This window comes from Ambystoma mexicanum, chromosome 13, assembly GCF_040938575.1.
Source record: "Ambystoma mexicanum isolate Mex_15411 chromosome 13, UKY_AmexF1_1, whole genome shotgun sequence".
Taxonomy (NCBI): domain Eukaryota; kingdom Metazoa; phylum Chordata; class Amphibia; order Caudata; family Ambystomatidae; genus Ambystoma; species Ambystoma mexicanum.
The window spans coordinates 9333432-9360386 of NC_090938.1; the positions used below are offsets into that span (position 1 = coordinate 9333432).

At 48.1% G+C, this 26955-nt stretch overlaps 1 protein-coding gene across 1 annotated transcript in view; it reads right to left on the reverse strand.

Annotated features, from left to right (window-relative positions):
• The window catches only part of GNAI3 (G protein subunit alpha i3), a 257782-nt gene that overhangs the window by 121630 nt on the left and 109197 nt on the right, over nucleotides 1-26955 (reverse strand). Inside the window, exon 4 of the mRNA XM_069632998.1 lies at nucleotides 13244-13401. Within this exon, the coding sequence (XP_069489099.1) occupies nucleotides 13244-13401 (158 nt within the window). The remainder of the gene's footprint in view (nucleotides 1-13243; nucleotides 13402-26955) is intronic.

Sequence of the window (26955 nt, forward strand, 5' to 3'; positions counted from 1 at the left end):
TCAGTTGGATGTGTTCAGTCTGGAGGGTGGACACCCAGACTGGGTTCTGGCTGCGTTAGGCCTGAGGCACGCCCAAGCTAGTCGGAATGTGCTCAGCTAGCTGTTTTATTAGGGTGATGAGGTGTTTGTGGGGTCATGTTCGCATGTGAACAGCTAGGCCGAATTATCAGGGGTATAGCTGTGTTTTAGTTGAATGATGGTGTAAAGAAGAGTGTAAGCGTAGCAGTGTGATAGGTGGTTATCAGTCAAGCACCTGATAACAGGCACGTGAGCAGAACAGTGGGGACGTACATAGCGACATACTTATATAAAGCGACAGGATGGCTAGGGGTATATATGGGATACAGATAAATATGGTGATACAGGTACATAGCATGTACAGGAGATACAGGTATTTGGCAAACCACACCGCAGTAAAGAGAACAGTAAAGTAAAGAGCAGTAAAGAGAACATATAGGATGCTGTGATGAAGTAAAGAAGTGAGTGACCTTTTGCAAAATTAAGATTACACGTGTAACGAACACGCAAGAAAATGCAAAACATTTTATAATTGTACAGACGCTGAAAGGCAAATAGAACTAAGTACTCACAAGGCTGGCTATACGTAGTGAATCGATTGCGGCAATGTGCCAGGAATATATGTGCATAAGGAATCTGGATGTTCCATATTGTGTTTTAGCAAACTGGAAGCCCATGAGCAGGAAAGCTGAAAGTGTGGCACAGTTATTAAAAGTAGCTGACGAGCAAGAAGGAATTCAAGAGTGCTTGGTTGGCCCAGTGTCAAAAGGCCAGTGCAGCCGAGAAATGGTTGTTGAACTTCAAGAGATGCAATGAATTCAAGAGACAGGCCAAGCAGTGCCAAGGTACAACAAAAGGACAATGAGTGCCAAGTTTAATTAGTTTTAAAAACCATTAAATGCACAGAAGAAGCGTGAAACATGGTATGCAGTCACGTGATCGATGGATATAGACTTGGGCAGACGACGCTGAGGTGAGGAGAGCATGCTCACACTATTACCAGGAGTTGAGGCTTGCAAGGCCATGTTCAAAGGCCAATTGAAGGACAGAAAGAGTGATGATAGATGTTCGGCTAATTGGGTGGGGAGGCATGGTCAAGCCCAACCCACCAACACCTGGGGTACCAGCTCTCGTGCTGCTAGCAAGTGGAATATTCCAGATGGGTACAAGCGTGCCAACCAATTATAGAGTGGCATGTATCAAAGAGCCCTATAGTTTGTGAACCAATAAAGTTGTGTATTTTATGACGTAGATGACTTGCACTAGAGGGCTTAGTTGCCCACCTGACAATAGAGGTCCTATCACAGCCCCACATCCCATAGAAACATAGTACATGTAGAGGTTTTCCATTATCCAACCACAATCCAGTATAAGGTTTACAGTTTGCCACATAGTAATATCAGCGATGATGAAGTTTTACTATAAAAGCTTGTTTATGTAAATCGTTGAGACCTTGCCATGAGGTGTCCCTTGTACTCCCTGTTTGAGAATTGTTAATAAAACAGCATACCTTTTGCCAACTTCCCAAGTCGATTGAGTAACGAACAAGTTACTTACCTGTAACTGTTCTCCAGCATGGGTCTGGCATGGATTCACATCCTAGTGAATATTTCCAGTTTTCAGGCTGGGAATCCTTGGTGAAGAAAAAAGAAAAAAAAAAAAAAAATCAGTTTCACTTCTGAACGGTCTTCTAACAACCAATCACTGGTCTGGTTCATACTGCCCCCAGCAATGACTGCCCTCTACCCAAGCCCCTCCCCTGGCAGCCATTTTCAGATTTGGTAGCACGTAAAGTGGCAGTAGGACCAGGAGAAGAGCCGCAGAGGGGTAGGCAAGAGGGCTCGCATGTGAATCCATGCCAGACCCATGCTGGAGAACAACAGTTCTAGGCAAGTAACTCTTCCTTCTCCAGCATGGGGTCTGGCATGGATTCACATGCTCCTGAATAAAGAATACATAGCAGAACACACCAGCACAACCACAGGCAGTTGCAAGGCTCAACATTAAGCATCTCTTACCTCCTCACCAGGCTCACCTTCAAGCGAATAGGTTGAGCAGCACTGCTTGGCCGACTCTAGACTCCTTCCTGGAATCCCTGTCGACGCAGTAGAACTTCATGAAGGTGTGCGTCGACCTCCACATAGCACCCCTGCAGATGTCAAGCAGGAGCACACCAGAGAGGAACGCCGTAATTGCAGCGATCACTCTAGTCGAATGGGCTCCCGGCCAGCCAGGCAACAGTTGGTTTGCCAACCGGTGACAATAGGTGATGCAGCCAGAGAGACACCTGGAAATGGAAGCCTTGGAGAGGACCTTCCCACGGTTCACAGGGCCAAATTCACAAAAAGTTGAGTCGTCTTCAGAAAACTCTTGATGCGGTCCACATAGAACTTCAGCGCTCTAGCCACATCCAGCGAGTGCAAAGTCCTCTCAGCCGGCGACAAAGGCGTCGGGAAGAATACAGGTAACAAGGGCTTGTTTAGATGCAAGTCCGACGGCACCTTGGGCATGAAGGAGGGGTGCGTCCGTAGCACCACCTTCGTCTCATTGAATGTCAAGTAAGGTGGTTTACAAGAGAGGGCTTTGATCTCACCCACTCGTCCGGCGGTGATGGCCACAAGAAAGGCTGTTTTCCACGAAAAAACGTCAATGGCGTCGAATGCATAGGCTCGAATGGGGGACCCATGAGCCTAGTAAGCACCATATTGAGCACCCACGCCGGGGCCTTCACCGGTGGGAACGAGCAAAATAGTCCTTTGACGAACTCCTTGACCAAACAATGCAACCATAAGGATGATCATCCAGGTGATCTGGATGATCATCCTTATCGCAAGATGAACTTTGATGGAAGCATGTGCCAGTCCTGCCTTGGCCAACGACAACAAATACAGGAGCACCTGTGGAGCAGCGACTTGTAGAGGGTCGCTCATCAGCGTACGGCACCAACCGGCGAACCGCTTCCACTGTGTCTGTAGCATTTGAGATTAGATGAAGCTCTGGCCTTGGCGAGCACCTCCTTACAATCTGCTGGGAGATCGTAGCCCCCCTCCCCCAAAATCTAGTCCTGCAGGAGCCAGGCCTTCAAGTTCAGTGATCCTGAGTCGTGGTGCAGAATCGCACCTCCTTCCCTGTCGAGAAGATCTGCGGCTGCCGGAATTTTGACTGGAGGGGACGCTGACATGTCCAGAAGGTCCAGGTACCATATCGGTCTCGGCCACGTCGGTGCAACGAGGATCATCCTGCAGCAGGACTGAGTTGATTGACTAGTCGAAGACACAATGGCAACAGAGCGAACACATACAAACAGGCGTCGCAGGGAAAGAGAATGTGTCCCCCATGCTCCCCAGCTGGGGAAACCTGTTGGCGAACCTCCGGCACTTGGGGCAATCCACAGATCGATCTGTTTGGGACAAACACCATCTGCGGAACAGGTGATCCACTTGGTCCTGCCAAAGTTCCCACTCGTGGCAAGAGAGCAGCTCCCTCAGAGAGTCAGCGATAGCGTTCTTCACTCCTGCTAGATGAAAAGGATGAGGAACATTCCCTGGGCTACGGCCCAGTGCCAAAGGTTCTGCGCCACCTTGGAGAGTGCCAGGGATCTGGTTCCCCCTGCTTCCGGATGTAGAACATTATGGTGGTGTTGTCTGTGAAGACCTGTATCACTTTGCCTTTGGGAGATGGAAGGACTTGAGGGCCCAAAACACTGCCCGCAAGCTCCAACACGCTGATATGCAATGACTTCTCCGGTAGCCACAGGCCTCTTGCATGGAGACTTCCGGCGTGCGCCCCCAATCCTTCCAGGGAGGCGTCTCGTGACCGTCTACTGATGAGGTGGGGTCTGGAAGTCTGCACCTGCGGACAGTGTCCAAAATGCCCTTAACAAAGTCACAAGCCTTCAAACTAAAATCAAAAATAAGAGAAAGACTCCTTAGCCAAACCAACTAACCCCACTAACAGGACCCCGCGCCCCACGCCCAAACACCCTCTGCCCAACACCACCCGCTTTAGCTTCTCCAAAGTCTCCACTTTCGAAGTGGAAAAAATCATTCTCAGCCTAAAACCATCTAATTGTCATGGCGACCTTTGCCCCCGACAAATTATTAACGATGCAGCAAGAGACCTCTCGCCATTCATCACAAGACTCATCAACGCCTCCTCCTCAGGTACCGTCCCCAGCAACCTCAAAGAGTCCTGGGTCCTGCCCCTTCTCAAAAAGCCTTCTCTGGACCCCTCCATTCCCACCAACTACAGACCCATTACCACCGTCCCCTTCCTGCTCAAGATATTAGACAAGACAGCCTACCAACAAATTCAAAAATATCTTGAACTGAACCATCTCCTTGGTATCCGGCAATCAGGCTTTAGACCCCAACACGGGACAGAAACAGCCCTCATCGACGTGAAGGCTTAAATTGACACTTCGAGACAACGGGAAAACGGCTTTATTGCTTCTACTTTACCTCTCCGCAGCATTTGATCAAGTTGACCACAAAATCCTATGCAATCACCTGGATTCAGATGCCCACTTTTCCCACAAAGCCATCGGTTGGATTGAGTCATCCCTCAGCAACAGATCCATGCGTGTCTTCACCACAGCTGCCGCCAGCCCCATCACCATCACATGCGGAGTCCCCCAGGGCTCATGTGTCTCCCCCACACTGTACGTGTTCACGAAGCCCCTATTTGATGATCTAGAAGGTCTGGTTATCACCTACACTAATTATGCCGATGATCCTCAGATCCTTATCCCGTTGACGGGAGATTACAACCATGATTTGGCCTTGGTGAACAGGGTGTACCTCATCATCCAGGCATGGATGGCATCTCACAGTCTATGCCTGAATGATAAGACTGAACTCCTACTTGGTTCCACCACAAACATAACCAAATTGGACCACAACTACACCAGCTTCTTTACAGATGGGAACCCGATCAAAGTAGCTAAGGAAGTGAAAACCCTAGGAATATACATCGACTCCTCCCCCTCCTTCCACAAACAGGTTAGCTCTATGGCATCCTCCACGGCCTACACATGTAAGCTTATAAGAGCAGCCAAACCCTTCTGATCCTCCCAGAGCTGCATTACACTAGCCAGAGCCCTCGCATTATCAAAACTGGACTATTGTAATGCCCTCTACGTAGGAGCTAGCAAACCGGTTACTAACAAAATACAGACGCTACAAAACAACGCTCTCAGAGCAGCGCTCAGCATCCCCAAGAGAGAACACATCTCCAACATTAGGAGAGCCCATAACTGGCTCAACACAACAGCTAAAATCCTGCTCAAAGTAGCCTCACTAACACACAAATACCTCAACAACGCTGCCCCCGCTACCTAGTCGATAGAATAAGTAAACACACCTCCAACAGACCCACTAGAACCTCCAACGCTAACCTTCTCAGTTCCCAGATTCAAACACACCAAAATGGGTGGCAACAGCTTCCAGGTGAAAGCAGCCCAACACTGGAACTCCCTACCACCTTCTTTAAGGACACCCCAAACCTACACACACTTTAGACGTAACTACATACACTGGATAAAGAACAATGACTGCTAACTCCATCCATCCCACCTTACCGCTATCCAACTTGTAAATATGTATATTTGTAAATCTGTAAACTTTTGCCTTTTGCATGACTGCTTCAACCATCTATTATCCATTGTATTTACTGCATTGTATCCATAAAACCATTGTAATTACTGTACTGCACTATAACATGTAACCAAGCTGCGAATAACCTTGTTGCTCCTGCACCCTCATACCCTCGTGTCCGGTGCGCAATACAAATGAATAAACTCCCCAACACTGATCGCTCAACGGAAACTCTGGAGTGTGATCTTGTCCTTGAAGCTCCCTGCCACATGAATCCAGTGGGCGTCAAGGAACTCCTGCAGCAGACGCATCCGTAGCCTGCATAGCCGAATGAGGTATATGCATGACAAGATCATGCCGAGTAGGTACTTGATGGACCTTACCCTTGCGACCTTCAGACCAACAGCCGTTGTACCTTGCCCAAGATGGCCACGATTGTCTCCTCCGATGGAAACACCAGGCACAACACTGTTGAGTCGGGCTCGCAGAAACAGCCCATCCTGCGATGGAGTCAAGCAGGACTTTTCAAAGTTTATCGAGAACCCCCAGGTCCGTCAGGAGTTGGACTGTCTTCTTCGTGGGGTCGACGGCAATGTCCTCAGAGTTCGTCCAGATGAGCCAGTCGTCCAGGTACACGTGGATCCCTTGTAGACGCAGCTACGCCGCCACTTTGTGAACACCCGTGGCGCCGATTTCAACCCAAAGCAAAGGGCATTGAACTGGTACTGTTGTCCTTGGACCACAAAGCGTAGGTTACTGCGGTGTCCCTTGTGTATGGGGGGATGTGAAAATGGGCATCTTCCAAGTCCAGCGACAAGAGAAAATCCCCTCTTCCAGCTGTCCTAGCACGTGCTGAAGGGTCACCATCTGAAACTTTTGGGACCTGATGTACTTTTTCAGACGGCAGAGGTCCAAAATGGGCCTCCAACTGCCGGTCTTCTTTCTGACAAAGTAACTAAAGTACACTCCGGAGCCCTGGAGCCTCTTCAGGACAAGCTCGATCGCCCCCTTTTTTAACATGGCCCGTACCTCCAGCAGCAGCTGAGGGACATGGTTTTCCTGACAGACCACTGGTGGCATCTTGAACCCTTCCATTGGAACTCTAGGGTATGACTGTGGGCGAGAGAGTCAACGGTCGGTGGAAATGGTCTTCCACACGCTGATGAAGTTCGCCAGACGGCCTCCCACCGTGGTGCATGGTTGGGGGCACAGACTCCGCAGGCGGTTCAATCGGGCCACCACCCAGTTCAATCTTGTTTTAATGTCGAAGCGCCACCTTGGGGGTCTTGGCGAGGACGACATCTACCTCCAGATGTGACGCAGCCCCTGTAGGTCTCCTGGACCGATGAGCAGAGGGGCTGACGGTAGGACGGGACACCTACTCGAAATCCTTTAGAGGAACTTTGGGATTTCCCTCCAGAAGTCCCAAAGGACAGCCGTCGCTGCTGAAGAATGCCCAGGGTATGAGCCGTCTCAGTGTCCGCTTTGATGGCCTGGACAGATTCGTCCACAGCCTTTCCAAATAAATTGTCCCCGTTGAAGGGCATATCCAACACCTTCCACTGACCATCCTGGCAGAAATTCGTGGCCCTCAGCCAGCCTCGCTGAGGAAGGCAAATGCCATTGACCATTTGGCAGAATCCTGTGTCAGCAATGTCCGTGGCCACCGTAATGGCGTGGTCCGAAGCCACCGGGCCTTCCTGTAGAATCAGCAACGCCTCACCCAGCTTGTTGTTGGAAAGCAAGTCCAGGAGGGGCAGGTCATGAAGCAAAATTCCCAGTTGTAATGAGCCACTATGGCGAGGGCGTTAGCGGCCTTGATGGTCGTTGCTGCCGACAAGATCACTCTTCGCCCCATGGCATTCAACTTCTTCCCCTCACCGTCTAGAGGGGAGTAGGAGGGGGGGGGCTGCCGACAAGAAGACAGAGGACTTCTTGGCCACTGCCGTAACCAGAGTCTGGAGATGTCTTGGACGGTAAGCACTTGGGCGCAGAGTCTGGCACTCTGCATTTCTTCTCGTAGCGATCCCTCTTCGGTGGAGCCGATTAAGATCTTTGTGAGCGACAACCACTCGTCCCAAATGTCATCTAACAACGGGATCAAAAGTATGGTCTTCCTCTTCACCTCCCGGCACTGGTAAAGGAACCCTCTTCTCTTCCGGGATGAGCTGGAACAGCTCCGAGGCCCTGAAAATCATAGTGTGGAACGAGCCAATCTCGTTGGGCGGGGAAGATCTGGCCGGCAGAGATGGGAGATTCCCCCAGGCCGCCGTAGTAGTCCATGCCAGTGCCAGTCGTCGGCGTGTCTGGTTCCGGGTCATCCCTCGGTGGGGGAAGAGGGAGGCGAGGGGTGAAATGGCGGAAGGGGGTTAACTCTCCTTCGCTTGGGTGGAGGCTCCGAAGGCCACGGTTTGCTGCTTAGGCTGGTCTGCCCCGTCGTCACCTCCGTCATCAGGATCCGTAAAATGGGGCCTGCTCTCAAAGCATCTCCCCTCCTGGGGGACCGGGAGGCTACTGAGTTCTTCCTCTGAGGAAAGGTTTGTGCCCTGGAGGACTACTGTGGCCCCCCTTCTCTGCAACCAAGGGAATCGGCAAAATTATGGTCATTACCTTCTCCGGAGTCTTCTCGATGGGGTAGAAGGACTCCCCTCCTGGCAGGCAGGGATACTCACACCTTCGGGCCGTGCCCTGCGAACCCGCCATGGCAGCCTTTGTGAGTGACGCTGCTACCACTTTGAAGTGTGGGTCTGATGCACCTGGGCCTTTGTGGTCCTGGCAAGTCTGCGGCCTTCACCTTAGTGGGAGGGTCGGAGCCCTGCTCTCCCTTGGCCTTCTCCATCGGACCAGGCTGGTCTTCTCCAAAAGCTTACCCGGACAGTCCGACTTCCTCTTTGAAGAACTTGAGCGTTGGCTTGTGGTTGAAGGTGCTGGGGATGCTGAACTCGCCTTGGCTGCTGAGAAGCCCATCGCAGCAGCGCTCCTGGAGGCAGTGGACTGGTGGTGCTTAGCCTTATGTTATGCCCCTGCGGGAGGGGTGACTGCAAAGGTCTTCGAAGACCGCTCAGCATTCTTCTGGGCAAGGGAGGCATGCTGCCGGGACTCACCCAGAGCATGGACCTTGGCCAGCAGCCACTCTTTGAGGCGCTTACGTCGGTAGGCCCGCGTACTGGCACCATCTCTCAACAAGCCACAGAGTCGTCCTCCAGATGCAACTGGTCGGAATGTAGGCAGTAGAGGCACAGGGAGTGTCCATCGTTCGAAAAGACATTCAGTAGGTTGCAGCCAGGGCAAACCTTGAAGAGATGCGCCGAGTCCTTCTCTGCCATGACACATGGGGTAGGCCTCTAAGAAGCTTCTGGAATTCTCGAAGAAGAAGCTCGACAAATACACCCTTGAGGGGCACTGAAGAATTCAAAAACAGGTCCCGTTAAACAGAAGGTAAATCGATGGAGCTTGAGGTTCGATCAACCGAAAGAAATTGAGTAAAACTCTAAAAAAAAAAAAAATACGCAAAATGCAATAAAAGCTAGAGCGCTATAGCACGAAGACTCCCAACACTTGAACGTGCCGCAAAAATCTGAAGATGGCTGCCAGAGGAGTGGCTTAGGTAGAGGGCAGTCATTGGCTGGGGGCAGTATGACCCAGTGATTGGTTGTTAGGAGAAAGACAGTTTAGAAGTGAAACAGATTTTTTCTTTACCGAGGATTCCCAGCCTGATGGGGAATATTCATGAGCATGTGAATCCATGCCAGACCTCATGCTGGAGAACTTCTACATCCCCATCCATCCTATACGAGCGCCAACTCGTCTTAGAAAGCCCATTCTGGTTCACCCTCCTTGTAGCCATCAAAAGGGGAATGAGGGGGGATATAACCTGCATTGCCCTTGGCAAACAAATTAATGGAACACACCATCAAGGTGTATTGTACCCATATGAAAGAAGTTAACTCCATGTTCACAGTTGTGGACTTTTTCAAGAATCCGTTATTGTTAATTAACTTTCCACATTGAGGAAATAAGTGTGTACAGTCTGAAGCAGTGCAAGCCTCAGCAGAGAGTACTTGTAGTGATAGGAGTTTTATCCTGGCAGGCAAGTATACCAGCAAAGGCACTATTAGTGGTTAGTCCTTGCAGGTTAGTGACCAGGAAGATGACAAAGTACTGCATTGTGGTGCAAGGTTATGCAGGAAAAAAGTGGCAAGTCCACGAATATATTATCAGGAACTGTGATAAAACCATCCTGACAAGATATTGTTTATGAAGAAGAAATGTGAAAGTAGTTATTTAAAGAAGAGAAGTTATATTGAATTCTGAAGACAAAGTATTTTTGGTTTATTAAACTTGTGGAAACGTTGGACAATTATTTTGAAGAGTAATACACTGTGTTCAACAATAAGACTATCAAAATGAAAGTGAAAGTCTCATGGAGCAAAAAGAACTTTGTGTTGCATTTGGAGCAGAGCTTCATTGGAACTTTTGGTTTGGAAAAACCCTGCATTGATCCTGACGAAGGGGATCCAACCCTGGTAACAAGGATACAGGTTTACGTCAACTAGAACTGTTATTTTGTGGAGTTTGAAGGGCCATAGGATACCTATATAATTGTGTAATATATACAAGCGTGCGGGACATATATCTTAATATTAGCGTGTTTTCCTTTAGTCTTAGGACAGGTAGGAAAATCCTTGTGAGGGTATGGAAAGCGAGGAGTTTATCCCCCCACTCCAATTTTGTAATAAAATGACTACTTGTGAGAAAAACTACATCTGTCTCGCGTTTCTGACCCCTTACAGTCCGTAGTATGTGTGTTGATGTAGGGCTAGACAGGCTTCTCTTTTCCTCCATTACTGTAAATAAATGCCTATGCCAACCAATCCACCACAACCGTGTCAAGACCTGTACTTCTGCACCCTTACACAACCCAAGAAAGGTTTGTCATAGTGATCATCAGAGAGGTTTAGGTCATAGAAGCACAGTAAGGGGATACTCGCATCTGGGCATACCCGGTCCCCTTATGCCCAGAACATGCCAGGACTTGCTTATATTTCCTGCAGAGGCAATGTAGCCAAAGCAGCTGGACTTTTCTAAAAGAAAAAGTGGCAGTGAATTGCACATAGATGGTTTCATCGAATGGAGGGGTCAGGAAGGTGCACAGGCTAATACCAGTGGCTACAACCAAGGCAAAGCTTCTGTAAACCACTTTGTCGTGCCTGCCTAAAAGAATCATGTAAGAATTTAAGAACTTCCACTAATCTGCGTTGAGCTGTACATTCCTTTGTTCATTTAAACTTTATGATCGCAGGATTGGCGGCATCTTAGAAATATACATTTTTGTCTCTCCAAGGCTGTAAAATGGTAGTTGCTTTCCTCTAATCAAGTACTTGTATGCAAGAAAGTCACAAGACAGACCAAAAATAGGTAACTTAAGGGAGTCATAACAGCAAGCAAAATACCCAAGAGTATAATGAGGACCACTCACCAGCCTCCCCATACCCCGCTATAGTCAGAGGTTTAGTCGTGCAGAGAAATAGCTGATGACTGAACACACCTTGGCAGAGCCAGGCGTAAAGTACTAGGGGCAAAAGTTCAGATCTCCGGACTTAAAAGCCACGTGTTCATGCGAGATGTCCAAGCATTCTCCAAGAGTATAGTCACAAGACCTCTTAAGACAACTCTCCATCTGAAATCATCCCTCCAAATATACAGTTAGAGCATTGTCCCAAAAGTACAGTGACAGGAGTCATGAGATGTCTAAATATCCCTGTTTCCAAGCATCCTCCCCTCCCCCCACAAGAACAAGCGCACAGTTAAAGGTCAAGTGGTCTCCAAACATCCCCCATTGCTCACCCCCACCACCCCTCCCTCATCCGAGCTAGGCATAAAATCCAACAGGGCAAGCGCTCTCCCAACACCCCACCGGTCCAATCCCTGCTCAAGGCTCTCAGAGTATGAGAGGGTTGGGCTTTTTCAGGTTTCTTCAAGGATTGCGAGGTTCGTTGCAGAGGGGACACACCTATTTTTGGAGCAAAAAGGCTAAAATCGGCCTGTTAGCAGAAAAGGAGCGTCTTTGGCATATCAATGCAAATGTTAGTCCTAGAAAACAAAACATCTGTTTAGTGACTCGTTCAGAAGGAGCAAGAGTCAGTCTGATATTTCTTATCACCCATCAAGATAACCTCTGCCCCAGTAGCCCTTTATTGAAAGGACAGACTGTGGTGATCCAATACTACCTCTTTCCGCCCCCACCTCAACAGTGTGCCTAAAGGCTCAGACATAAACACATTCATTAAGTACAAGCGCTCTGTGACCAGGGGTTCCTAAAAGGGACTTTGTATCACTTACTAGGACCAGAACTGAAAGACTATCAGGGCGCTCATCACACAGATGACATTCTATGAACTATGCCCACATTACTAGGATTCCACTTCTCTTACATCTCATCCCCTCTCTGCTCATTAAAGCAGTGAGCTGGAAAGGGCACACACGGTACTACCCTTTTACTTGGAGCCCAGCCCTGTCCCTTTGTTTGATATTGATATTTTATTTCTATCATGCTCGTACACAAGTGTTTCAGAGCGCGACAAGGCAAGGGAGGGGAACAGTGGAGAACAAAATAATGATCTTACTAGGCCCCGTGACATTGAGAACGTGCAAGTGCATGGGGAGGGGGAAAGTGTATGGAAGGGGGGAGAAGTGGAAAGTGCGAAACAAAGGAGAAACAGATGAATAAATAAAGGCAACAAACAGTGATAGTGCAGCCAGCAACTGGCAAGTGCTAGGTTTAGTGCTAGGAGTAGGTCTGACAAGTGCAGGAAGAAAAAAGGGCAATGGGGCTGTATGGGTACAGATACAGACCCCAGTGCAAGGGGTGGCCCGCAGGCAGTGCGGGAGGGGGGCAGGGTGAGCAGGTACCTGGGCCTGTAGGACAGAGGGTGGCCAGGTACATGGTGCCAAGAGGACAGATCAGCGGGGGAGCGAAGGCAGAAAAGAGGAAGTTCTTGAGGTGCTTACGGAACCAGAGATGGTTCTCCTCAAGGTTTAGAGTGACTGGAAGACTGTTCCAGAGGGAGGCCCCAGCCGAAGACACATCTACCCCCAGCTTGTTCCTTTGAAAACGACTGACCTTGAGGGAGTGGGAGGTAGAGGAGCGAAGCGCTCGAGAGGAAAGGTATTTGCGGAGGGATAGCTGAAGGTATTTTGGACTCAAAGCCTTGTGGACAATGCAGAGGGTTTTGAATTTAATCCCTGCATCCAAAGGGAGCCAATGGAGGGATTTCAGAGCTGGAGAGATGCGATCCCAGGGCTTGAGTTCAAGGACAAGTCTTGCAGTCCTGTTCTGGATTAGTTGCAGAGGGCGAGTAGAGGCAGGTAGATTTAGAAAGAGGCTGTTATCTAGAGAGAACCAGAGCTTGGGAGACTATGATGCATAATTTTAAATATAACTAGATTCAGAAACTTAGGCTTTGCACGTCTGTCCCAAGGCAAGAATCTGGATACGTCGGCTACAAAACTAAATGTTCTTTTTAGTATGTAGCGGTCGCCTACCTGGTCCTCAGTTGACCACCCGGCTGATGGCCTGGCTACTAATCCCAAATTACTCCTGGACATGCCCTTACTACGCAGATACTCACTAGGAGGCAGAGTCGTTCAGCTGGTACTCCCGGGATCGCGAGAAGCAGGCCTGAACGCCACTGTCTTTCCATAACCGCTTAATGACGCCCGACAGCTCTGGGGTCATCACACCCTCCTCCGCACTTCCAGCCAGGACAAACAACTGGCGAGCGTCATCCTGAAATGAGAAGAGAGTCAGAAGAAGATCTTGGCAGCACAACATTCCCACCCAACACATTGGAATACAGGCCATCTGGTTTCAGGTACCTTAAAAAGGTGTACAGCCAAGTCTTTGAAATAAACTGTATAAAACCAAATCAGACGCCACCGCCGCCCCCCCCCCCTCTGCCTCCCAACTCCCACCACTACCAAACCTAATGTTAAGATTTTATGTTCTTGATTTTCTCTTGTCACGAGAGAACACAGCATCCCCTGTGTACCTCCAAGATACTATAGAGAACTCAACTAGCAGCCCCAGTTTTATTTTCCAACATTTGATAGACTGGGGAAAACCACCACATTTGAGCTCTCACGAAAGAGGAAGTTGTGTGAAGTTGGTTGAATGTTGGTTGAAATTTGTGGCCGCCTGCTTGTGAGATTTAATGTACTGGCTTCTCAGAGAAAGTCCGACTACATCTCCTTCAGACGTTAGGTCAGAGTCAGAGGGAAAGGGAGCGATTGAGTGTTCCCCATTTCAAGTTGCATTACAGGCAACGAGTTATAATCCTTCCAAGATTTGCGACACTCTACAAATGTATCCTGCACACCAGCAGTAAACAATTCAAGCCACAAGCTACTAGCCAGGATAGGATTCACCCCACACAGCACACTGAAGCCCTTGGAAGAGTGCGCAGCCTACTTTCATAGCAATAGTCCCTGAATGGATTTCACGTGTTTTACCAATCCAATTTACATGAAATTTGTAAACATACAAATACAAGTCGAAAAGGCCGGACTACAGACAAAGCCTTACAGAAACCCACATAAGTTAAATCTGCACTTCATACATCAGGGGTGGCGTGTACAAGAACATGGATACATCACCACAAGACTACATAGAGAAGGGAGCAATTGCAGCAAAGAGTAGGACTTTGCACAGGAATGTTCATCGCGAGGAATCCAATGGAGTCAACAGCGATTCCCCGGCAGTGACCACCTCCCATATGTGGCCAGGGAACGGCAGCAGTTCCCAGATCCTGACCCTCGGGCGGCTATATGAGGGAGGCTCACATGAGAGGAGACCGCCTCCTGGAAGAGGTCATTGCTTCACTAGATAAAACATGGTATCCATTTGCCCATGAAGAAAACCCCTTGATATCCAATACAGTAAAGGCCTATTGCCATGCATCCATCCCCCGCTCCCTAGAGGAGAAAAGAGAAACATTTTCCCCAAACCCTTATGGCCAAATTTCCATCCCTGGTATAAGAAGTAAAAGCTCCAAGAAGAACTTCCAGTTCCAATTCCCCAGCATATGTATTACATTGGTTATACGCCTAGACCCGGAGGTATTACAGCGTAGTTACAGACAGTGCTTAATTACATCTTTAAAATAAAACATAGGAATACAATAAAAACAGTATTAATTACAGTGGATATACTGATGGAGGGTGAGGGGTCTAATCCGATCTAGTATTGGGTGAATAACCATGTTTTCAGTGATTTTTTGAATTGTGGAAAGGAGGTTTCAGACTTGATGTTGGTGGGTAGTGAGTTCCAGTGTCTAGGCGCAAGGACTTTGAAGCTGCTGCCCCCCCGCTTTCTCTTTTATATCGTGGGATAGCATGGCAAGAGTTATCATTGGATCCGAGGAGTCGGGGCTGCTTTCTCATCAACTGCATTGATGAGGTATTTGGGAGCTTTTTTAGCAATGCATCGAGTTTTGAATGGTATCCTAGCTTGTATAGGGAACCAGTGATCGTCTCTCCAGATATTGGAAATGTATGCCTAGGGCAGCTCGGATGGCTTTATTCTGCAAAAGCTGAAGTTTGGCTATTTTGGTTTTGGAGGTGCCAAGGAAAAGGATGTTACAATAGTCGAGCTTATATAGTCTATGTGCTCTGTCTAATGTAACGCAGTTGTTGGGTGAGAGAAATGTACAGCTTAGGGAGATTAGTTTGGATGTGTAGGCGGTGGAGGAGGCTAGTGTGTTTACTTGCTTTGACATGGTTAAGGATGGTATTGAAGTGCCATTAATGATGATTTATAAGTGGGATGGGGTGAGTCAATTTTGGAGGATGAACCCAATAGGAGCAGCTCAGTTTTGTCATTGAGGCAAAGGCTATTGTTTGCCATCCAGTTTTGTATAAGTGAGTACATTTGGTTGATGAGCAGTGAGTCTTGCTCGCGATTGCCTGTTAGTGGGATAAGGATCTGGGTGTCATCTGCGAAGTTGGTGTAGATGACACTCCGAATCCAGGGCTGCAAAGAGCAACTTTGTATCGGCATCGTACAGTGTGGGGGGTAGGCGTGAGCCTTGCGGGACGCCTATAGGAACTGCTACGGGGTTGGCTGATTCTTTGCCAATGGATACTCTAGATGTCCTGTCTGCTAGGAAGGATTTGATCCATTCAGTGGCATCCTTGAACATATTGAAGATCTGTTGCAGAGTTGATCATGGGTCAACCAAATCGAAAGCCGCCGAGAGGTCCAGTAGCATTAGTAGGCAGATTGTGCCTGCTTCTCTGGTGGCATCCATTTGGATTTTCAGGTCGAGACGGGCTGTCTCGGTACTGTGATTAGGGTGGAATCCTGACTGTTGGTCCCCCAGTAGTTTTTGTTCTAGGTGGTTTGTATTTGTGAGTACGCCATTTTATCTATCATTACCAGAAGGAACGGTACCGTTGTGACAGGTTGGTAATTCGTTGGGATTGATGGATCTAGGGTTGGTTTTTTTTTTTTTGGAGGTGGGTTACCCAGGCTTTTTTGATGCTTGTGGGGACTGTATTGGTCTGAACGGAGGCATTAACAAATCGGTGTTAATGGGTGTTAGGGTGGGGCCACAGAGTTGGACTAGATGTGAAGGGACTTGGTCTTTACAGTTGGAAGCTTTGAATTTCGCTATAGTATGGGACACTTCTTTCCCGGATACTGGTGAGAAGTGGAACAGAGTGCAAGGGGTGGTGTTAAATGTTCAACTGAGTAGGTGCTGGTCTTCCCGCTAGAAGTGTCTTTTTGCTGTTGAATTTATTTTGTAGTAATAGGATTATGGAGGCTAGGGTGTATTGTATAGTGGTGCACCAGGCTTTACTGGCAATGGTGGGTGCACTGACTGGACACAGACTTTCTAGCTCTCTAAGGATAGAGAACAGTTCTTTGCGGTCTGAAGAGGCATTGGTGGTGCGTAGGTTAAAAGGCATTGGCTTTTTGGGTGATTATGGCGGATTTGTATTTTCCATTGGATTCAAAGTTTTTCGCCGATTCAGGAGTGTTAGTTTTACTATGAGGTGCTCAAACAATGTTTTTTGCTTATAAGGGTGACTAGTTCTTCATTGAACCAGAAACATGATTGTTTATCTGCCTTTCTAGTTTTGGTGACAATGGGAGCAAGTAGGTCGATACTGTGGGTGAGGCTTTGTTGGTAGCGCTCTGCTAGGTAAGCAGGGTTGTTGGCATCTGGCGTCATGTTAGCTACGGCTTCAATTAGGACACGGGAGAGGTTGTCTGCTGTGAACTTTTTGATGTTTCTGGTTTCAAAGGTGTCAGGTTTTTTGGAGATAGTGTGGCCTGTGTTGTAGTTCAGTGTAAAATCGATGACCGAGTGGTCTGACCACTTAACAGGAAGGATAGTCGATTGTGACCTGTGAGTTAAGAGTGAGGGGCCAATCCGGTGTTCTTCCATTGGAATGGGTGGGTTCATTAATCAGCTGCACGAAGTTCACGTCTAACATGGCTGTGTGGAAAGCCGATGCTTCAAGATCTAGGTGGGATCATTGAAGCCTAAGATCATATCGCCGAGAATGAAGCATTTAGTGTTGGGTTTGAGGACGGTAGTGGGATGTGCAAGCTGGGGTGGGTATTTTCATTTGGTGGCCTGTACATTACTAGGAAGCTGGTGGTAGTTTTAGGGATGGAAGTCAATTTAACTAGTAGTAGTTTGTAGCCTGAGATTTGTTGCATTTGATTTGCAACGAGGTTCTGGCTATTAAGGCAACTCCGCCTCCTTGGGTGTTGTTCCTGTCTGTTCTGAGGATATTGAATTCTGGGGGATAGCGATAGCTAGGAGCTGGCCTGCTGCGGGGTCTAGCCAGGTTTCATGGACTACCAGCATATTAAGTTTTTGGTCCACAATGACGTCATGAATTTCTATGGCATGAACTCCGAGGGAACGCGCATTGATGAGTGTGCCTTGTTTTGCCTGGCGTAGTGCCTTGGTTGGGGGTATGATTATTAAGTTTGGTGTTGGTTTTAGGTATGGTGGTTTTCTTGGAATTCTCTTTATGTTGGCAGTTGTTAGAGGTAGTGTCTAGTTTGATAGGAGTGTTTGTGGTAGCGGTGGCTCGGTGGGTGGTTCTAGCATTGAGCCTATTGAGCCCGTTACCCAAAATGGGTGTAGTTTGTGTTCGTCTTGTTTGAGGGGTGGTGTTTAGCGGAAGTCTGATGGACTCTGGATAGTTGGGTTTACTTGTTCGTGGTGTTGGAATAGGACTTGTTTGAGGCTACAGTTTGCAAGGGGAATGGAGGTAGTGATGGGAGAAAAAGGGTGGGACAAAGGATTGGGTGGTGCTGTTGACATCCCAATTTGGCTAATCCTCATTGATCTTGATGAGTGTCCACCTGTGCATGGAATGGAGTGGGGTATTATATGATATATGGCTGGAATGAATAAAATGGATGGACACGTGGAATAAATGGATGCAATGGATAGCAATGATACATGATGTTTATAAAGCGCCTATACACAAGTGTTTCAAGGCGTGACACGGCAAGGGAGGGGAACAAAGGGAAGACAGTTAACGATCCCACTAGGCCAAGTGTCATTCAGATCGCGCAAGTGCATGGGACGGGGAGGGCAGAGAGTGCGGGGGCAAGGGGAGAAGGACAGTGCAGTACATGGTATAAGCAAATAAATAACAATAAGTAAAAGTATGGCCAACAGGTGGCAAGTGCAAGGGTAAGTGCAGACATCAGGTGTCAAGTGCGGGTAGTGGGACTGTAAGGATACAGAAAAGAGTCTCCAAGTGCAGTGTTGCCAGGCGGGCAGTGCAGGAGTGCGACTGGCAGGCGAGGGGACCTGGGCCCGAGATCAGAGGGTGGCCAGGCAACAGTGCAATATCTGTGTCAGCAAAGGGAGAGGGGGAGAAAAAGCAGAAGCAAAGACGAAGGTTTTGAGGTGCTTCCGGAACCAAAGATGATTCTCAAGTTTAAGGGAGGCAGGGAGGTGTTCCAGAGGGAGGCCCCAGCCAAAGAAAGATCTACCACCAACTTGTTGCTTGGAGAAGCGACTGACCCCGAGGGAGTTTGAGGCAGATGAGCGACGAGCTGTGATGCTGGAAATGCATTGGAGGGACAGGGCCTCCGTCCTTGTCCTGTAGTCCTTTTTCATTTGTGTTCCATATTGTTTTCTGCCCAGAAGTCCATATGGGACTCCTGGCAGTGCAGCTCTTCCGGTTTTTGGTTTGGTGTACAGACCCATGGGATACCCTTATGGCACCCATGGGTGGGGGTGCAACCCTGTGCCCCTAGTGTATGTTTTTGGGCACCTGTGTGCGGCCCACAGAGCAGGGTATGGGCTGGTGACAGCTCCATGCTGAATTTGACAGGTGCTATGAGTATCCTCCATTTTGGGATATCCAGGCTGATATGAGACAAGATGACCCCTGTGGCCTCTTGCTTGCTATTGCCCGTTGCCTTGTTTTCCCAAAGTCCTGGGAAGCCCCGACTCTGTCCCTTCCCCCTGACTGGCCGTTGGGTGAAGTTCCATATATGGTGTTGGGAAGTCCAGGCCAGACTGCCTGGAGCCTTCCCAGTGACTGTATGTTGTGCGTACACCCTGTGGGTGAGACCTGGGTGAATGGAGTGTGTGACCAATATGCACATCTTGGTGGAGGTCTAGTTTCTGATGTTTGACACAATGACTGAGACAGCCCTGCCCGAAACTAGTATGAATGCAGTGTTTAGTGTTGAATGGCTGGGTACTTGTCCTAATACACAAATTGTTGTGAGTGTCTGGAGAGAAGTGAATGGTCTGAATGCACTATGCACCCGATTGGCCGCCTGCTTGCATGAATGCCCTTCTGACCGATTGGTTGCCTGAGTATGACCCAGCAGAATTAATGGGAGATCAACTAGTATATGTGGGGGCCTCTCACTGCTAGAATTCGTGTTCAGAAGCTGAAGAGAAACTGGAGTTGAAACCGAAGCTTAACCTTGAAGCCCTGCTGGAAGAGAATTGCTGTTGCTCTACTTAATCTGAAAGCTGCTGTGTCTCCAAGGACTGACCCATAGAGGACCTGGTAAGGTGCCCTCTTCCCAAGCTACGAGGGACCACCGTGCACCAGCTGATCTTTGCCAAAGCTCCCTGGTAGACAGACCTACGACAGGCTGCCTGTACTGTTGTCCGCCACTGTCGACGTCCGCTATCCGGAGCCGCTGTGCTCCCGTTGCCCAAGAACTTCCGATTCACAGATGCGCTCGTCCACACTGCAGCCCGCCTTATCCCGCCGGAGAAGGCCAGGCCGTCAACGCACGAGAAGCATCCGCCAGTGGGTTTCCCGCCACCCAAAGACCACAGAAATGCCAAGACTCGACACCCTTGCTGGGCCACCATTCTTGAAACTCTTTGCGGTCCAGAACTATCGACATCGAGGTGCCCCGCACGCCTCTTCCTTGCAGGACATTTACGCTTCCCCGCCGACTAGCACCGCTATGAACAAAGCTGCCACTTCCCTGTGTTCATCGCCGGATGTTCGATGACCTGTGGCTCCTGCCTTAAAGGGAGTGCACTCAAGAGCCATCGATTTCCCGACGAGGAACTCTACAACACCAGGTACTTTGAAGTTGCTGAACTATTGGAAAGATTCTTGTGAATATATGGACTGGGCTTACGATGTATCTTTATTCTACAGGTTGCCCAGGTCTTTGGGGGGGGAGGAAGGGGAGTCTCCACACGGAACTGTGTCTAATGGTAGAGGCCAGTATTCTGCCTATTGTTCTCATCTTGCTTTCCTCCTTTATCTATTGTTGGTTTCCTTTGCAAACTGATATATGTGACATTTAACCGTACAGTTGATGCACTTTAATGAGATCCAATAGTAATAGTGGTACCACGTAGAACTGTATATTTGCCATTGCAGATAACCGAGCACAAAGCGAGTTATCGTGATATTGTACATAACCTTGAACATTAATTATATAAAGACTGTTTTAACAAGACTGTTTTAACTAATACAGTGTGTGGACATTCCTTTGTGGGTGCTTGGGGACTACACTGTACTTAAGAACCAGCCCGCATCACCTCCTAAGAAGCTAGGCCTTGATTGCTCGTCCATTGCTACCACAACAGAGAATCTTGGCTGGGGTCCTCTGTGCCTCTCCTCTGCCATATAGAGAGCAGAAGTACAGACCACCCCCTCCAGTCTTTACACAAGCTCGAGAAGGAAGATATTCAGGAAGAACGAGTTGAAGGTATTGAGGGCCCCAGAAGGCCTTGTGGATGATGCAGAGGGTTTTGAACTTAATCCTTGCATCCACTGGGAACCAGTGCAGAGATTTCATTCCTGGAGAGATACGACCGTTGGGCTTGAGGCCAAGGACAAGTCTTGCAGTCCTGTTCTGGATAAGTTGCAGGGGGCAGAGAGTTGAAGCAGGCAGATTTTGAAAGAGGCTGCTGCAATAGTCCAGCCTAGAGAGAACCAGAGCTCTGGAGACCGTGAGCTTCTGGGGGAAGGAGAGGAAAGGAAGAATACCTCTGAGGAGGTGCAGTTGGTAGTGTGACTTAAGAGATGTCAGATGTGAGGAGAGAAGGAGAGCGTAGAGTCAAAGAGGACCCCGAGGTTTTTAGCCTGACAGGTGGGAGCAGGAAGAGGGCCAGAGAAGAATCTCAGTCTTATTGGCATTAAGGCAGAGGTCATTGGCGGCACACCACTCCTGGATAGCAGACAGTCGGAGATGAGGGAAGTAGAGGAGCCCCCTCCCCCCCCCCCCCAAATGGTAGCCTGAAGATGAGCTGGGTGTGATCTATGTAACACTGAAAGTTGGGGCAGAGAGCAGCGAGCGAGGACTGCCAGGTATTGGTTGAACAGCCAGGCAGAGAGGTTAGACCCCTGGGGGACACCACAGAGGGAAAAAGATAGTGGATTGGAAGGACACAAGTTGGACCTGAGAGGGTCGGTTGCAGAGGAAAGAAGTCAGCCACTCCAGAGCCTGACCAGTGATACCCAGGTTATCACGGAGACGGTTGAGCAAGATGGCATGGTTGACAGTGTCAAAGGCATAAGAAAGATCAAGCAGGATGAGGACCCAAGGGGTGTTAAGGTTGGAGAGCAAAAAGGGAACATAGTGGTCAGGAAAACCAACATTATGTGGATATAATTGGCTGCATTAAGTTTAGGTGCCAACGTGAAGTGGACTAAAGTTGGTAGGGGCTACTACATTCAGTTTCAGTGTAAACCGTAGGCTGGTTCAATGGTTAGCACAAAATAAGCGGCTGGGCTATTTCAAAAGGCAATGCAGTGGGCACACAGCAGTACGGTAATGCAACTTGTGTAAAAAGCACAAATCCATTATTGTACTAGTTAATACAATGCAGTAGGCTATTTCTTTTTGTCAATGCAGTGCAATAGATACTACATAAGACTAGGCCATTTCTCCATTTCTAATCAATACAATAGGAACTAAGTGAGAGGAGGCTGTTTCATTAGTCAATGCAGTGCTAGATAAAATAGGCTGTTTCATTAAGTATTGGGCACAAAGTGAGCATTAAGAAATTGAGCTAATCAATACAATGCAGTAGTAGCCAAGTAACAGGCTATTTCATTGTTCAATGAAGTATGCACAGAGTGACCGGTAGGCTGGTTCAGTGGGCGGTGCAGAGGGCATAAGGTGGGCAGGAGAACATTACAGACCGTCAATGTTTATGGTATTACTATACATTGTGAAATGGCACTGTAGTTGGAGAAAAAGCAACAATAGTCTTCAAAGGGGAGGCAGAATAGCTGGGCTGCAGTGATTGAGTGACAATATCTGCTTCAATCCTGACCTGTGCATATAGTTAATGCAGAGCTTAGCTTTTCCGGCGGAAAAGAGCGCGAGGGCAGTGAGAACTCAGAGCTGGAAAGTTGTATGATGAAAATAGTTCTGAATTAGTGGGAATACAGATAGGTAGGGTCAATGAGAACAGGCAACAGTGTCAAGCAGGGAGCCTGAGCAGCGACGCCCGTCGGCGAACAGGAGGCAAACCAGGACTTTTGCTGGCCTTAAGCGCCGCCTCTTCCGCCTGCCGATGCCAGACTGTAAAATGGATGGCGTTGCCTAGCAACGCGCGGGAAGCACATCCTCGTTTTCGCAACGTGCTCGACATTCTGTTTTTCAAATGTAATGTTGGAGAGCTGCATCCAAGCACTGCGGACTGCAGATTCACACAGAGGCAGTAGAGGGTGATTAGAAGGGGGGGGGGGGGGGGGAAAATCGCTGGTCATTTCCAGCAAAGCTATGCAGCATTCACGTCGCTGATGGTCTTGCAGTTGCGGACTACGCCGATGGGTGTTGTGTCGCAGGAGAACTTCTGCAGATGGTGGGGGCTCCTGCCCTCTCCACCTAGATGGGGATTGTGTGGAGCCACGGAGGCAAACTGGGCCTTTAGCTGGTCTTTCGTGCCAGCTCTTCCGCCTGCCGGCGGATGCCGGATTGTAAAATGGATGGCGTTGCTTAGCAACGCTCGGGAAGCACAGCCTCGCTTTTGCGCCCGACTTGATTTTTCTTCAAATTTCATGTCGGCGCAGAGCTGCAACAAAGCACTGCGCATATAGAACTGGTTTATCATATTGAACCATTGAAAGTGATTTCCCAAATAATCTGCACCAGTTAACATCAATTGACTCCAACTCCCATAACCACCCAAGTACTGGGACGAGGAAGGGAACGATGCAGAGCAGAAGGAGCCTCAAGCTCAATGAGCATGCTAGTCGTTTTCAGAAGGCACCTGTATGCAGGGAAACGTAAAGATAAATTACTGTAGGCTGCTGGGAGAAGACGTTGCATCTGTGAGGTTTGTGGAAGCACCAAGCGGCTCGCCAACAAAGAAAGAGGAACGGTGTGCAAGCAGGACATGCCACAGAGATGTCAGGAACAAAGGGAATATTCCTGGGCATTTGGCAGCTGCAGAAAACATTACCCCTACCGGGATCTGGAGGAAGGCAGGCATACAGAATTGGAGTCGCAAGTGACACCGGAAAGACAGGGAAGCAGTCCAGAGTGGAAAGCAGGCGTGAACGCTGCGCCACGTAAGCGCAGGTGGGACCGAAGACACCACACAGAGCTAGTGAGTCAACCCAACCAAAGTGGGGACCCCAGGGCGTTTCAGCAACTTTGCCAAACAATTTATAAACTTTAAAGCCACAGACCGAAACAGTAAGAAGATTGCAATATGCGTTTTTGCAAACAAACACAAATCCCATCCATATACGATTGCATAGAATGCAGATATGGGGGGGAACTCTGAGCGAGTGTTGAGACAACCAGATATACAGAACCAAGGAAGATATATGCAACTGTGAAAGAGGAACGGTTACTTACTTATGGAAATAGAAAGTCATGGCAGACTAATACATCAGGCAGCTAAAAGTGCATAAGAAGTCTTGGCAGGGGAGTATACCAGGCAGTTGCAAATCAGTCCCAAGAAGGGAGTACGTTTTTTAAACAAAGAGTTTTGAAAGTAGGAACCACAAGGCCAAGTATCTTTGTAACTACTATGGATTGTTGTGGGCCAAGAAAGACAAAACGGTTAAACATCAACAAACATTGACAAAGAATCCAGGGGACGCGAGTCCTCTGAAACCATGGTTCCGATACCTTGGAGAAGTTTTTTGGAGCGGTTCCATTTTTCATTTATGAACACTTTTGGCAATCACCAGGTTAAAGACATTTCCCTTTTCACCTCATAGTTTGGTTTGTAGTGTGAGGGACAGGATAGAAAGTTTGGACACAAGGACAGTTTTGACAAAGGTTTTGGTAGGGAAATTCCTCTTAGAGCAGGGTCAGTGAAACCTTTTCCACCAAACCCATTTATGTTAATACAAGTCTAACCAAAAACATGGCACCTTTGTGTGCGACTCATTTCCGACTCCTCACACCGCTTCCTACTTAACCGCCCAACTAGCAGCCATGAACCTACAACAACTAGTCAAAGGAGCAACACTCAGCAGGGCACACACTTGACGCAATCTTCGCCAACAAGGATCTCATCACCACGGCACCCCCAATTCAAATACTCTGGAGCAACCACCTCATCATCCCATTTATAATCATAACGGCCGCACCAACAAAAAAACAAGAAAAACCACCGATCATGATGAAAAACTGAAGAACCATAAAAAACTCCAACCTAACCGAACTCCTAGAACTCAGCAAGCCACAAGCATCACCCATGGAAGAAGACGACCTAGACAAAAAAAGTTGCCCTGCTCCACACCTGGATCACAACAACTCACGTCAACATCACCAAAGAAAAGGCATTCACCCCATCACGTAAGAAAACAGCAAAATGGTTCACCCCACTACTCAACACCATTTAAAGAAAAAAACAAAAACTAGAATCTGAATGGAGGACCAACACACTGCAAACAAATTGAAATTCCTGCAACAGATCCGCTCATATAAAAAAGAAATACAAAAAGCAGAGGAAACATTACGACAACCGAATCTTCAGAGCACCAAACACAAAAAGAACTCTTCAAAATCATAAATGAAATAAAAATCCCAACGGGTTGCAACACGCCAATTCCATCGATGAAACTTTGCGATGACCTAGGAGACCACTTCAAAAACAAAAACCTCCATCCAACACCATGCAAAACAGACCAAGCAATCACAGCTCAAACCCCAGCGACACGGACGAGGAACACCCAAACAAGCTACGACGCTTCCCAGAAATATCAGTTTAGGCTTTCGTCAAACTGGTAAACCAAAGCAACAGATCAGGCTCCCCTGAAGACCCTTGCCCCCCGACATACAAAACAATCCTCAAACAAGGGACCCCCCCCATGGAATACCACAGGAATCTCTTCAACCTCTCAATCTGAACAGGTGAAGTACCACAGGCCTTCAAATCAGCGTACATCAAGCAGCTACTCAAAGACAATAGGAAACGTAGAGGATTTATCCAACTACAGACCCATCTCCAATATACCCTACATAGCCAAATTGCTAGAAACGTACATCTACTAAATAACCCAAGAATTCATAGAAGAGCATTGCCTACTAAACCAGGCTCAAGTTGGTTTCAGACCAATGAGAGGAACAGAATCTGTTCTGCTCTCAATATGGGACGACCTAAAAACAAACGCAGACTGACAACAGCACCGCCCCGATTCTCCTTGATCTGTCTGAAGCTTTCGACACCGTCAACCACGACATCCTCAGAGATTAGAAGAACTAGGGATAACGGACATCGCCCTACTATGGATCAAATCCTTCCTAACAAACAGAACCGAAAACGTATGGATGAAACCTTTTAAAGCCAAACCTAGAGACTCCACATGTGGAGTACCACAAGGATCATCCTTCTCGCTGCTTCTATTCAACATCTACTTGTACCCATTAATTAAATGCATCAAAAAACACAGCCTCACATGCTACAACTACGCCAACGATACTCAAATAATCTTCAACATACAAGACACCCGAGAAGAAAACACTGCACTAGAGAATTGCCTCTGAGATATTCAACTGGATGAACCTCAACCACCTCAAAATCAACTCAGGCAAAACAGATGATGGTTTCAAAAAAGGGAGGAGACATCAGCTACATCCCCTGGCCAAGAGAGCTTGGCACCACACTCGAACCATCATCAACTGTACAAAACCTAGGGGTCCTGATGGATAACAACCTCACTCTAGAGCCACAAGTAAACGTTCTACAAGAAATGTTTCTTCTCTTACGAGCAGCAAAAAGGATCCTACCGTTCCTGTCGTTAGTCAACAAAACACTTACCATCAGCGCTCTGATCATGTCCAGAGTAGACTACGCCAATAACCTATACCTGGGCATGCCTGAACGACTTCTAAAAAAAAAAAAAAAAAAAAGAAAAAAACTACAACGCATACAAAATGCAGCAGCCAGACTTCTCAAGGTACCAAGAAGAGAACACATCACACCTGCGCTAAAAATACTACACTGGCTACCATTAAAACAGCAAATAAAGTTCAAGTCCATGTGCATCACGCACAGAGCAATACACAAACAAGGCGCAGAATTCCTAAGTGATAAACTACGCATACATCAACCGAAAAGAACACAGATCAAGCACCGACATCCGCCCAGAACCAAAACCCTATAACAGAAGAAAACCCGGAGGATCCTCTCTCACCAGGCACCGAAAACCTGGAATGACCTACCTAAGAATATACGGAACACAACAAACCACCTAGCATTCAGGAAACTCCTCAAATCATGGCTCTTCACAGCGTAACCACAACAGCGACGCACTAGAATCCCCAGCCCATTAAAACAACGAAAACAACACTAACCTCGGCCACTCTCAAATGGACAAACACTGAACCCAAAGAACCGACCAT